At 45.5% G+C, this 14654-nt stretch overlaps 1 protein-coding gene across 4 annotated transcripts in view; it reads left to right on the top strand.

Annotated features, from left to right (window-relative positions):
- The window catches only part of brinp2 (bone morphogenetic protein/retinoic acid inducible neural-specific 2), a 292899-nt gene that overhangs the window by 159370 nt on the left and 118875 nt on the right, over positions 1–14654 (top strand). For all 4 annotated transcript variants that reach the window (XM_082514232.1, XM_082514233.1, XM_082514234.1 and 1 more), the window contains one exon: positions 11584–11689. In XM_082514232.1, the coding sequence (XP_082370358.1) occupies positions 11584–11689 (106 nt within the window). The remainder of the gene's footprint in view (positions 1–11583; positions 11690–14654) is intronic.

The following is a 14654-nucleotide window of genomic DNA, read 5'->3' as shown; positions in this document are numbered from 1 at the left end:
GAGGATGCTGAAGCTGGACCAGGCGATGCTGATGAGGATGCTGAAGCGGAGGCTGGACCAGGCGATGCTGATGAGGATGCTGAAGCGGAGGCTGGACCAGGCGCAGTGGGTGAAGATGAGGATGCTGTGGCCGAGGATGCGGGGACGAAGGCTGGACCAGACGAGGATCAATCAATCAATCAATCAATCAATCAATCAATCAATCTTTATTTATAAAGCACTTTTCATACAGAGAAAATGTAGCACAAAGTGCTTTACATAGTTAAAAGCAGCCCACCCCACCCTCCAACTCACTCCCCACACTCTCAATACACATATATCCCCCCACCCACACACACATACACACACGCGCACACTTAAAGAGTAAAAATTGGGCTGGGCTCGCATGAGCCAAGTGAGGAAACACTATAACAGGGAGCCGTCTGCACCGGGAGCCGGTCACAGACCGCAGCCTCCAGGCTGGGCACACAGCAGGAGGGAGGCAAAGGAGCCCCCCAGCCAGGCTGAGAGGACCCCAGAGACCCAGCAGCCACGGTCAATAACAGCCCCGGTGCAGAGAGCGCCCTCCGAGGAAACACTGGAGATATGACGCAATACAATATATATAGGGTAAAATGATAAAATAAATAAGAACAGGATACAATATAAATATAAATAGAATAAGAAGATTAAAAAATGAATAAGAATAAAATCAAACAAATATTAGGTAAATCCTAAATTAATAATAGAATAACAGGATAGAATAAATAAGCATAAAATAAATAAACGCTAAGTAAAAGCTAAATTAAAAAGGTGGGTCTTGAGCCTGTTCTTGAAAACATGTACGTTCTCTGCGGCCCTGAGCTCCTCCGGCAGGCTGTTCCACAGACGAGGACCATACCACTGAAACGCTGCCTCTCCGTGAGTATGTGTCCTGACTTTAGGGACAATCAAAAGGCCAGTACCAGAGGACCTCAGGGTCCGCGAGGGTTCGTATGGTAAAAGCAGATCTGAGAGATAGGAAGGCCCAAGACCATTAAGACATTTAAAAACCAATAAAAGAACTTTAAAATCGATCCTGAAACACACGGGGAGCCAGTGCAGCGATTCTAAAACCGGTGTAATGTGGGCCCGCCCTCTGGTCTTCGTCAGCACACGAGCTGCCGAGTTTTGCAAGAGTTGTAAAGTTGAAATATTCTTCTTAGGAAGACCAGAGAGCAGGGCATTACAGTAATCAATGCGACTGGTAATAAAAGCATGCATCAGCATCTCCGTGTTGGCCCGAGAGAGAATAGGGCGGACTCTGGCTATATTTTTTAGATGATAAAATCCAATTTTAGTTACATGTTTAATATGTGGGATAAAACCAAGCTCAGAGTCAAAAATAACACCCAGGTTTTTCACTTGTAGCGAAGGACATAGTGAAAATGCCTGTAATTTAGACAAGAGTTTCTCTCTCTGAGCCTCAGGACCGACAATTAAAACTTCAGTTTTGTCCTGGTTAAGTTGTAAAAAGTTTTCTGCCATCCAAGATCTTATATCCAAGATACAGTTAAAGAGGGCATCCATTTGTCTGGTGTCATCAGGAGACACGGAGATGTACAGCTGCGTGTCATCAGCGTAACTGTGGAAGTTCACTCCATGCCTCCTGATGACACCGCCGAGAGGGAGCATATACAAATTAAAAAGTACAGGGCCTAGAACCGACCCTTGAGGCACACCACATGTCATTTTATGGATCTTAGAGGAGCATGTATCCATACTCACCATAAAAGTTCTGTCAGAGAGATAGGAAGTGAACCAGCTGTGTACAGCACCAGAGAGGCCCACCATGTGTTTCAGTCTGTTTAAAAGAATAGCGTGGTCTACTGTATCAAAGGCTGCGCTTAGATCCAGTAGCACCAGGACTGAGAGCTTTTGGGCGTCCCAGTTACATCTAAGATCATTTAAAACCTTTAGGAGAGCCGTCTCTGTGCTGTGGTTCACCCTAAATCCAGACTGGAATATCTCCAGGATCTGTCTATCATTGAGAAAATCAGTAATCTGAGTAAAAACAAGTTTTTCTAAGACTTTACTTAAAAATGGTAAGTTGGATACAGGTCTGTAGTTATTAAAATCATTACAATCCAAATTGCTCTTCTTCAGAAGGGGCCTCACCACCGCCGTTTTAAAGGCAGCAGGGAAGACACCCAACTGAAGAGAGCAATTCATCATGCATAAAAGCTCAGCCTCAAAAAATCCATAAAGTGTTTTAAAGAGTGAAGAAGGAATTGGATCTAAAAGACATGTGGTGGGTCTCACTGTGGAGAAAACCTTCTGAAAGTTCTCAGCATTAACCAGGACAAAGCTGTCCAGTGTCTCCTCAGGTACAATCGAGCCCTCAGATGTATTTAAAATCATATCACGATTAGATAAAATATCAGATCTGATGGCGCTGATCTTTCCCCTGAAGTGGTCTGCAAACTGCTCACAGAGCGAGTCTGTGGGGGTTCTTTGGGAGCTGTTAAAATCAGGGTTAAATAAGTGATCTATGGTGGAAAAGAGGACCTTGGGATTATTTTTGTTAATACTGATTATTTTGGCGAAGTATGAATTTCTTGACTTCCTTAATGTATTATTGTACACTTTAAGTTGCTCGCAAAATATTTGATGGTTGATATTATTTTTAGTTTTCCTCCATCTCCTTTCTGCTGCCCTGCAATTTCTTTTGAGTTTTTTGACTTCTTCGTTTCTCCAAGGTGATGCATGTTTTACGTTAATCTTTTTGGTGGTGAGTGGAGCAACGGAGTCAAGGCTTTTCTTCAGTTTGCTGTTGAAATAACTAAAAATCAAATCGCAGGATGCAGGTAAAATCACAGGGGGGCATTCATCTAAAACCCTGGTAAAATTTGCAGCCACTTCAGAGGTTAGATAGCGCCTCCTCACAGTTCGCACCGAGGTCTCCCGCTGAATAAAACCGGTGATGTTAAAAAACACACAGTAGTGGTCAGAGACAGCCAAGTCAACAACAGAGGACACGCTGGTGGACAGCCCATGGGTGATGACCAGGTCCAGAGTGTGTCCTCTGTTGTGAGTCGGCTGCGTGACGTGCTGGGTAAAATCCAAACAGTGAAGAATGTTTAAGAATTCTTTTGTTGCAGGGTCAGAAGGATTATCTATGTGCAGGTTAAAATCACCGGTTAAAATTATCATGTTATATTTTGAATGTATGTTTGTTAAAAATTCTGAGAATTCCTTGATAAAAGCAGCGCTGTCTTTAGGTGGTCTATAAACTGTGACAGATAAAACTGGAGGGCTGCTGAAAACAATAGCATGGAATTCAAAAGTGGTAAAATGATCAAATAAAATTTGTTTGGAGGTGATTGTGTTGTTGGCTAAAGATGCAGTCCCACCACCTCTCTTACCACTTCTAATAGAAAAAGAGAAATTAAAATTTGGTGGGGAGGCCTCAGTGAGAACAACTGGTGCATCCGAACCCAGCCATGTTTCAGTTAAAAATAAACAGTCAAGTTTATTATCTAAAATTAAATCATTAATAATAAAAGACTTGTTCGACAGAGAGCGTACATTTAAAAGTGCCATACTGATTGAGACTGGTGGATTTTTGACAATAGAGTTGGATGGATGTTGATATTTTTGAAGAGGCCGGAGGTTATTAATATTTTTGGAGTTACTGGATTTATGATAATTCTGTTGCTCTCTGTTTGTGATTATGACGGGTATTGTGTTGACTGTGGGAGAGAAAGGTCCTAGTCCAGAGTTTTGTGTATTACTGTTAAAAGTGGAACAAATATAGGAGCTGGGACCAGGGGAACATCAGTCAGTGGCAGACGGATCAGCAGGTAATGTCAGTTTGGGGTAGTGACAGGGCGATGTGCGGGAGTGCTGTACGCCAAATGCCAAATTGGCGGACAGCAAACGGCGTCCCCAGGCGTTGAGGTGGAGCCCGTCTGCCCCAAAAAGATGCCTCCTCTCCCAGAAGGCATCAAAGTTGTTAATAAAACCCACGCCGTGGGAGACACAGGCGGAGGAAAGCCAGGTGTTAAGGCTGAGCAGCCGGCTGAAACGGCCTATCCCTCTGCCACAGGTGGGGGTGGGCCCAGAGATAAAAGCACTCACCTGCAGCTGACCAAGGAGGCTGAAGAGTTCGAGGAAGTCCAACTTCAGCAGCTCAGATTGCTGTTTGGGGATGTCATTGGTGCCGATGTGGATGATGAGCCGGTTAACCTGTGGGTGGGATGCCAGAATGTTGGGAATTCTGTCCACTATGTCAACAACAGTGGCTCCCGGGAACGACAGCGTGAGCGCCCCCCTCATCCGCACGTTCCTGACGATGGAATCCCCGAGGACCAGCGTGGAGAGAGGAGGTGCCACTGGGGGCTGTTGGCCATCTGAGATGCCCGCGCCGCGACGCCGGGGGTGTTCAGATGGAGATGCGCCAGCCGGACTGCGTGAGTGACTCCCAGGTAGCCGCGCCGTGGGTCCTCTTCTCCGAGGAGCCGGGGTAAAGCACAGCTCTCCGCGGTGAGTTTGCACCACAGCGTCGGGTTGCCCGCCGCGGCTCCGGGGGCGTAGTGGTGGAGATGGCGCAGACCTCTGCGACACAGCGGGATGGCGAGGGCTAGCAGTCAGAGGAGGAAAGTCCACAGGATCCAGGACATTGAATTTATTCTCCAATACTACCTCACCAGAGGGGTGAGGGTGCGAGAGACGGATCCTCCTGCCCTCTCTGCAGCCACCACGCGTCTCAACCATGGTCCATGGCGCTGGTTGGAGTGGAGTGGAGCTGACCAGAGCCTTGGGTCTGGCCCCTAGCTGAAACCAGGAGTTCTCGTCCTTGGCAGAAGCAGCAGCGACGCAAGTTGAGAGCCTGTGTTGACTGTTGGCGGGATCTTGGGACACAGCAGCTGGATGGTGCACTGTGTCGGCTAGCTCAGCGCTAGTAGCGGTGGTTTGAGCTTTGCCAAGGAGGATCGTGTCAAGTTCGCATTCAGCCCCCTGGATTTGGTATAGCGTGGATATCCTTTGTTCCAGCTCGATCACTTTTTGGCTCAGGTTGATGCAGCTTTCACAGCTGGATGTTGAGGTAAGTGGTGCCATTCCGGAATCTCGTACCGGCGACAGCGTCAAAAACAAAAACAGACACTGCCACTTTAGCTTACGTTAGCTAAACTCCTTTGCTAGCTTGTTCCCAGTACTGAGGTTTGTGATGGTCTTCCAATTCTCCGTAAAATCTCCAGTTAAAACACAGCCTTAACGAATTTTAGTGGCAGCAGGCTTGGCGGAGAAGCCGACAGGAATGATCACCTGAAGCAGGTTGAACCGGTCTGAACTGGTGAGCTGGCGATGCTGAAGCAGAAGCCGAAGCCGGACCAGGCGTGGATGAAGCTGGAGATGAAACCGGGCCAGGCGTGGATGAAGCCGGGCCAGGCGTGGATGAAACCGGGCCAGGCGAAGCTGACGCTGTAGCTGAAGCTGGGCCAGGTGAGGATGAAGCTGGACCAGAATCAGGCGAGGATGAAGCCGAGAATGAAGCCGGACCAGGCGTGGATGAAACCGGGCCAGGCGAGGATGAAGCCGGACCAGGCGATGAAGAAGCTGTAGCTGAAGCCGGGCCGGGCGAGAACGAAGCTGTAGCTGAAGCTGACGCTGTAGCTGAAGCTGGGCCAGGCGAGGATGAAACTGGACCAGAATCAGGCGAGGATGAAACCGGGCCAGGCGTGGATGAAACCGGGCCAGGCGTGGATGAAACCGGGCCAGGCGAGGATGAAACCGGGCCAGGCGAGGATGAAGCTGTAGCCGAAACTGGGCCAGGCGAAGCTGACGCTGTAGCTGAAGCTGGGCCAGGCGAAGCTGACGCTGAAGCTGAAGCTGGGCCAGGTGAGGATGAAGCTGGACCAGACGAGGCTGAAGCTGAAGCTGGGCCAGGTGAGGATGAAGCTGGACCAGAACCAGGCGAGGCTGAAGCTTCAGGCTGAGGCGTGGCAGTAGCAGGTGGTAGCGCTGGAGGTGATGATACTGCAGGAGGCGGCGTTGCAGCCACAGGTGGAGAAGCAGCCACAGGTGGAGAAGCAGCCACAGGTGGCCGGACGGGATCCTCGGGCCCCCCAGCCGACGTGGCAGTCAGTGTGGCATGAGGCTGGACGGGCTCCTCGGGCCCCCCAGCAGGCGAAGCAGGAGGCTGGACGGGCTCCTCGGGCCCCCCAGCAGGCGAAACAGGAGTCTGGACGGGCTCCTCGGGCCCCCCAGCAGGCGAAACAGGAGGCTGGACAGGCTCCTCAGGCCCCCCAGCGAAAACAGCCGCAGAACCAGTGGGCACCGGGGCCCCCGGCACACATGAAACAAAACCAGTAGGCACGTGGGCCTCTGGCACATATGAAACAAAACCAGTAGGCACGTGGGCCTCCGGCACACATAAGGAGGGCTGCAGCTGTGCAGAGCACTGACCCTGCTCAGGCAGTGACAGCCCGGTGCAGTTCACAGCTGGCATCTTGGCCTCCAGGGATCCAGAGTAAGCTGAGGGCAGAAACCCAGCCTCTGGGGAAGCCCCGGAGTGAGCAATAGTCTCTAATGTAGCCAGCTTTTGAGGAACAGATCCGTAGTGAAACAGTTTGTCTCCCTGCTCAGAAACAGCGGTGGAAAAACAGTGTGAAAATTGTGGCTTAAGGGAGGCTAATGGTTGAGCTACAGACTGGGAAGCTTGTGGCTGGACACAGAACTGAGCCGGAGAATGGCAATAAAGTCCTGGCTCAGAAGGAGCGGCAGAGACACAGTCTGTCAGTTTTGCAGCGGGTTTGTACACGCCCACTTGGGAAGGATCCGTTACCACGAAGGTAGGTAAGCGATCCATACAGTCTCCCATCCCGCTCTGAATAGCCCCAGAAAACAAAGTCCTGGAAACTGGGGAAAGCAATGCATCCCGCTGATTCACCGCATCGGGCTGCTCGAAAGTGAATGCAGACGGGGGGTGAAGTCCAAGGTCCAAAAGGAGAAACTCCCGCTCCCACGAACAGAGCGAGTCCAGCAGCCATGGGAGACCGGTCACCAGACGCTGTAGCCGCCTCTCTATAGCGCGCTGGGACGTGCCACCCGGGCTTTCCAGCCACAGGTCGATCAGCTCCTGTGTGGCATCGATGAGCGTCTCCCGTAGCTCCCTGGACGGATTAAGCGCTGCTGGGTCCATCTTGTGGTCGCGTCGTACTGTCACGGTCCGGGGCAGCGGCCGTGTGAAGAGTGGAAAGGAGGACTCAGATGCAGCACTTACTCAGATGTGAAGGTGATTTATTGACAATACTGAACATAAAGTGGAGATGGCAAAACAGAACTAAGGACGAACTAAACTGGGAGAAACTACACAAAGGGAGTGGCAAACCTGAACATGAAGGGAGAACAGCAGGGAGAGCACGCAGGGGATTCACCGGGTATGAACACAGACGACGCGACGAGGAGCAGAGGAAATCACACACTATAAGTACACAAAGAGACACTGGGAAATCACACACAGGTGGGGGAAACAGCTGGACCTGATTAACCTGACGAGACAGGGGAACACTAACACCAGGGACCAACAGAGGGAGCACAAACCCAGAACCCAGTGTCTAAAATCCCAAACACAAACCATCCCAAAACAGCCATGAATAATAATGAAAGTAATAACAATAAAGAACATAAACATAAAGTCACTGAGTCATGGTCGCAGGACCATGACAGGAAGTACACAGACTGGCAGCTTGATAAAGGCGATGCAAGACTACAGTATGTATATACAGAGAATGGAACTTAACAATGGTGAGTCAGCATGGGACAAAAAAATCACACAGGAAGAAGAATGATGTCATCAGAAAGAAAGAGGAAGTGAAAACAAAGAGACTAACACAAAAAAGGGAAATGCCATCCATCTGTCCATCCATCCGTCCATGCATCCGTCCATCCATCCATCCGTCCATCCATCTATCCATCAATCCATCCACTTTCTTATCCACTTATCCAAATCCAATTCAGAATCATTTGTTGGCTAAAAGATTCAGAGGATAACCTCGAAAATACAACAAATAAAAGGAAAAACATGCACTGTTTGGTTAGTAGTATATTTCTCTTACTCCAGCCAAATATCTGCAAAATAGTTATCCTACCCTGATCATTTTTGTACCTTTTCATAACCACTGTGCACATTCTGCAGGCTTTTAATTTTAACTGCATGCAATTTATTAAAAAAATACAAACTGCTTTGGTTTTGTGGAATCATAAAATTTATCCGACTTCACAGACTTTGAGCGCACCCTATGAGGTAGAGTTTAATGTGAACAAAGAAAAACCCAAGGGATTATGTTACACAGCCAATTCCAAAACATGAATGAGATGCAACAGGTTTCTTTTGGTTTCTTTTTAAGGCAGGGATTATCAGTGGTACGTGTGGCTGAAACAACATCCCCAAACAGCCCCGTCCTCCTTCACTAATCTTTCCTTGTTGCTAGCCTTTATCTGTAGCTTATCTTTGACTTCATCTCAGCAGTGTCTGGTTTTTTAGTTGGTTATTTGAGTGATGTTTGAGATGTGTATCTCCTGTAGCACCTTCAAGGGTAACTTCTATTTCTTTTGATATTAGATCCAATCTTAATGCAAGGCAGAGTGTGGAGATGTAAGGCGCAGGGCTGTGTTAAGGACAGCAAATTTGCACAGGCTACCTTATTTGCCAAATGGCCTGATTTAGCTGCAGAATGGTTTTGCCAGAGGACATGTCCATATTGTTACGTTCTATTTTGAACAACTGCTTGGGAAAATGAACTGTGTGCGATATCTGCAAAATAATGTTTGCTTAATTTTTTACAGTATTTTCTTTTCTTTCTTGTGTCTTATCCCTTTTGTTCCATCTGTCACGCTTATGTGACTTTTTTCTGTTTACACTCATTGCTCTGTGTGCACCTTTTCTCTTCACCCTCTGTTCATGTCACAACAACAATATTGTCAACATATCATAATTTCCATTACATCTCTTGCAAAACCACTAATATTCAGCTTCAATTTATATATTTTTAAAAACTAAATTGTACTATTACAATTTACGTTTTTTGCATCTTGTACGGAAGAAATTTTCAGTTCAGTTCTGTGACTGTTGCACTGGTACTCCAGCGCAGCTAGCCAGCTTTGTATTGTATGATCACTTGTCATCATCACTTGCAATCAACAAGTCCCTATAATATTTTTGTTCAGTGATGATGTTGTATATTCATACATTCATAGGTCTTTACCAGGTTTGCACACACAGTAGCTGGTATTTTGGCCCATTCCTCCATGCAGATCTTCTCGAGAGCAGTGATGTTTTGGGGCTGTCGCCGAGCAACACGGACTTTCATCTCCCGCCACAGATTTTCTATGGGGTTGAGGTCTGGAGACTGGCTAGGCCACTCCAGGACTTTCAAATGCTTCTTACGGAGCCACTCCTTTGTTGCCCGGGCGGTGTGTTTTGGATCATTGTCATGTTGGAAGACCCAGCCTTGTTTCATCTTCAAAGTTCTCACTGATGGAAGGAGGTTTTGGCTCCAAATCTCACGATACATGGCCCCATTCATTCTGTCCTTAACACGGATCAGTCGTCCTGTCCCCTTGGCAGAAAAACAGTCCCATAGCATGATGTTTCCACCCCATGCTTCACAGTAGGTATGGTGTTCTTGGGATGCAACTCAGTATTCTTCTTCCTCCAAACACGACGAGTTGAGTTTATACCAAAAAGTTCTACTTTGGTTTCATCTGGCCACATGACATTCTCCCAATCCTCTGCTGTATCATCCATGTGCTCTCTGGCAAACTTCAGACGGGCCTGGACATGCACTGGCTTCAGCAGCGGAACACGTCTGGCACTGCGGGATTTGATTCCCTGCCGTTGTAGTGTGTTACTGATGGTGACCTTTGTTACTTTGGTCCCAGCTCTCTGCAGGTCATTCACCAGGTCCCCCCGTGTGGTTCTAGCCAGCTTTGTATTGTATGATCACTTGTCATCATCACTTGCAATCAACAAGTCCCTATAATATTTTTGTTCAGTGATGATGTTGTATATTCATACCAAAAGAAGGGGATTTTTTTTTTTTTACAGTGTGCTGGAATTGTCGACAATAGCCAGGAAATAGCCACTAGCTTATCTTTGATTGACCACTACATGAGTGTAATTAGTTTACAACAAAGGCTTACGTGAAGGAGATTAATCCATAGTTTTTAAGTTGTAACTATACTTTTACTGCTAAGGAGATGCTGGATCTAGAAAGGACCAGTTAGAACTTCTATCTAAGCATCTGACTTCGATGCACAATACCTGTACTTTGATGCTGCTAGCATTTTAAAGAAACCTTTGAATCAAATACAATACACACTGGAGAGTATTTCTTTATCTACATGTTATATAAGCGATTTTAAAAAAATGATGTTTGCATCAGTAATAGTTGTCTTTATTTTCTCGACAGAGTGTAAGGTTGTGTGAAGTGGTGCATAAAGATAATATAAAAAAAGAAGAGCATGATTCTTGATTCTTAATTTCTTGTAGTGTAGCAAAAGTATCTTATGTTGGAAGATGATGTCAGCATTTGGTTTATGAATGGCCATTTTACAGCCTCAGAATAAGACGGGTGGAGAGGGTGGAGCACTACCAGTGCCTTGTATTTAAACCGCTCCAAGGTTTACTTAAAATTACAGTTCTTGTATGTTATCTCTTGAGTGTTTTGCTGCTGTAACAGATGCAGCATTATCATTGGTCACACTTAAACATTACAGCTGTCTAAAGCCTGCTGCCTTGAATCTTAAGGGAAATGTGTTTCACAGTTATTCTAAAGCCAAGATAAATTATATGTATTTATTTATTTTAACTTGTGAATAGAAATATGTTTTTAAACCCTAATAATAAGAGAGACTACATGGTAAATATTCTTAAATACATACCACAAAGTATCTAAAATTAATAATGAAGTAGAATTACAGACATATTGTTAAATTTGTGGGGTTTGGGCAAAGCAATCCTGTCTGTGACGCTGTGATAAAAATATAGGCTCAAACAAATCAGCAGATTATATGAACATTTTAAGTAAGATGCATTTGTAATAATTCAATGGAACAACAAATATCATGATTTCTGCTAATAGGAATAATTATAGTCATAAAAGTAATAAACATCTTAGTGTAATATTTAAGAAATTTGCAGATTTTGATGATTTAAGAACACTAACATGTAAAAGTGGTCATTACCATGCTTATTGCCTCTACTAAAAACAGCTGCTTAACAGCCTACCTTTCAATATTTGATTTTGTGAGTCCTTCACAAGTATCTGCATCTGTTAACTTTTTACTTTTCTTCACATATTTTCCACCATTCTTTGAAGAAAGCCCTCACGTTGCACACAGCTGTGTCTGCAGGTGTACGAGTGAAGCCAAAGATGGTGACAGTTTCTCTGCTGTCAGAGGGCTCTGCCACATCCAGTATTCTGCCTGCCTTCACACACTTCACCTGCTACAGCTGTGTACATGACTGCCAGAAAGAGAAACAAACAGCTACCTCATCCACTATTTAGTGGATGAGGTAGCTGTTGAAGTAAACAGAGCTATCCCTCCTGTATTTCCTAGGTAACCGAAACAAGGACAGGCCCTCTCGGCTGCAGTAACTACGACAGCTTGGATTCAGTTAGCTCGGTGTTGGTGCACAGCCCGGAAAATAAGATCCACCTAAAGGGTAAGGCTCACAACACACACACACACACACACACACACACACACACACACACACACACACACACACACACACATTTCCCCATATACTGTGTTTTAAATTCATGGAAACACACAGCCTCTGCCCTGGAGGATCCACTTATGGGATAAGTTTTTTCTTCTTTTTGTACGCACACACTTGAACTCACACATTTCTGCCACCTCCATCCACCACCATGCCAAGCCTTTCGCCTCCAGTGTTGTAGTAGTTGGCCAGGATGACCCTTTACTTTACGCTGCAGTAGTTTATATGTCTGTTTCTGCCTCAGTGGCGTTCAGGCTCACAGAGAATCTGTTATCTTACCAAGGCTGTAGATGGAGCATGTCTGGCCACACTGACCTCAGCCTAACCTTTCCTTACCTGGAGCACTCAGTTCACAAGTAAAGCTGAAGTGTTAATGTGTAAAGTAAAACACTGTTTGCTTATATTTATCACCAAATTATTAGTGAATATCATGACACTCTTCCCTCTGTACTGGGAGTGTTTCCTTGTTGATCCTCATGCTAAAAATTAAGGGGGGTCATCAGCTGATGCAGCTCATCTGAGGGTTCTTAGGCTCTAAGATGATGAGGATATAATGTTGCACTCTTTTTGGCTCCATCCCGCATCATGAACTTTCTCTGTTCGTGTTTTGTAAGTTTATGTTTATTAAAATATCTTTTATTTAAGCTAAGGTCTTGTCTGAACATATGAAATGTGTAGATACAGTAAATTACTATAGTTTCCATTGGTGATTAATAAAAAGTCACATTTATGCTGGTATTTCTCTTCCAGTAAACTGTCCTATTTAGAGCTTTACGTGATTAAAATAACCTGTCATGGATGTGTTGTTTAAGCTTTAATGCCTTAAGGTTTCCCCCCTTCATTTTATTCGTTTTTTGTTCCTACCTTGCTTGTTGTCATCATCTTGCTGACTTATACTTACTGTTTTGAGTACTCTTACTTTTTAGGTTTTGAATGAACTGTTCTACACACCAGTTTGACTAAGTAATTCTTAACCTATCATCCACTTAAATCAGTTCGGGGGCTGAACTAAGTATTTAGTCAGCCACCGATTGTGCAAGTTCCCCCACCTAAAATGATGACAGAGGTCAGTAATTTGCACCAGAGGTACACTTCAACTGTGAGAGACAGAATGTGAAAAAAAAAATCCATGAATCCACATGGTAGGATTTGTAAAGAATTTATTGGTAAATCAGGGTGGAAAATAAGTATTTGGTCAATAACAAAAATACAACTCAATACTTTGTAACATAACCTTTGTTGGCAATAACAGAGGTCAAACGTTTACTATAGGTCTTTACCAGGTTTGCACACACAGTAGCTGGTATTTTGGCCCATTCCTCCATGCAGATCTTCTCGAGAGCAGTGATGTTTTGGGGCTGTCGCCGAGCAACACGGACTTTCATCTCCCGCCACAGATTTTCTATGGGGTTGAGGTCTGGAGACTGGCTAGGCCACTCCAGGACTTTCAAATGCTTCTTACGGAGCCACTCCTTTGTTGCCCGGGCGGTGTGTTTTGGATCATTGTCATGTTGGAAGACCCAGCCTTGTTTCATCTTCAAAGTTCTCACTGATGGAAGGAGGTTTTGGCTCCAAATCTCACGATACATGGCCCCATTCATTCTGTCCTTAACACGGATCAGTCGTCCTGTCCCCTTGGCAGAAAAACAGTCCCATAGCATGATGTTTCCACCCCATGCTTCACAGTAGGTATGGTGTTCTTGGGATGCAACTCAGTATTCTTCTTCCTCCAAACACGACGAGTTGAGTTTATACCAAAAAGTTCTACTTTGGTTTCATCTGGCCACATGACATTCTCCCAATCCTCTGCTGTATCATCCATGTGCTCTCTGGCAAACTTCAGACGGGCCTGGACATGCACTGGCTTCAGCAGCGGAACACGTCTGGCACTGCGGGATTTGATTCCCTGCCGTTGTAGTGTGTTACTGATGGTGACCTTTGTTACTTTGGTCCCAGCTCTCTGCAGGTCATTCACCAGGTCCCCCCGTGTGGTTCTGGGATCTTTGCTCACCGTTCTCATGATCATTTTGACCCCACGGGATGAGATCTTGCGTGGAGCCCCAGATCGAGGGAGATTATCAGTGGTCTTGTATGTCTTCCATTTTCTGATGATTGCTCCCACAGTTGATTTTTTCACACCAAGCTGCTTGCCTATCGTAGATTCACTCTTCCCAGTCTGGTGCAGGTCTACAATACTTTTCCTGGTGTCCTTCGAAAGCTCTTTGGTCTTGGCCATGGCGGAGTTTGGAGTCTGACTGTTTGAGGCTGTGGACAGGTGTCTTTTATACAGATGATGAGTTCAAACAGGTGCCATTCATACAGGTAACGAGTGGGGCACAGAAAAGCTTCTTACAGAAGACGTTACAGGTCTGTGAGAGCCAGAGATTTTCCTTGTTTCAGGTGACCAAATACTTATTTTCCACCCTAATTTACGAATAAATTCTTTACAAATCCTATCATGTGGATTCATGGATTTTTTTTTCACATTCTGTCTCTCACAGTTGAAGTGTACTTCTGGTGCAAATTACTGACCTCTGTCATCATTTTAAGTGGGGGAACTTGCACAATCGGTGGCTGACTAAATACTTTTTTGCTCCACTGTACATCAACTGTTGGGTGTAAATACAGTTTTAAGGTCAGTACATCAGGGTATTTACACTGCTTCTCTTAGTATTTAGTGTTTTATCCAGATGCTAAAATGCTAAAGGCATCTATTGGACACCACTACCACTTTTCATGTACAATTTTAAACAGTTTTGGTATTTTTATAACTGTAGGCATCCTGTGAAGGGTTTTAAATGTGTAATGATTGTGATCACACTTTAGTTAATGTCTGATAACCATGGCTTTTAGTTTGTGGTCAAACATCACTGTGACTAAGTACCACCTACACATTACAGCTACA

This window comes from Aulonocara stuartgranti, assembly GCF_965226115.1.
Source record: "Aulonocara stuartgranti genome assembly, chromosome: 18".
Taxonomy (NCBI): domain Eukaryota; kingdom Metazoa; phylum Chordata; class Actinopteri; order Cichliformes; family Cichlidae; genus Aulonocara; species Aulonocara stuartgranti.
The sequence above is the reverse complement of the archived record's forward strand: the minus strand, read 5'-3'. Positions and strand labels throughout refer to the sequence as shown.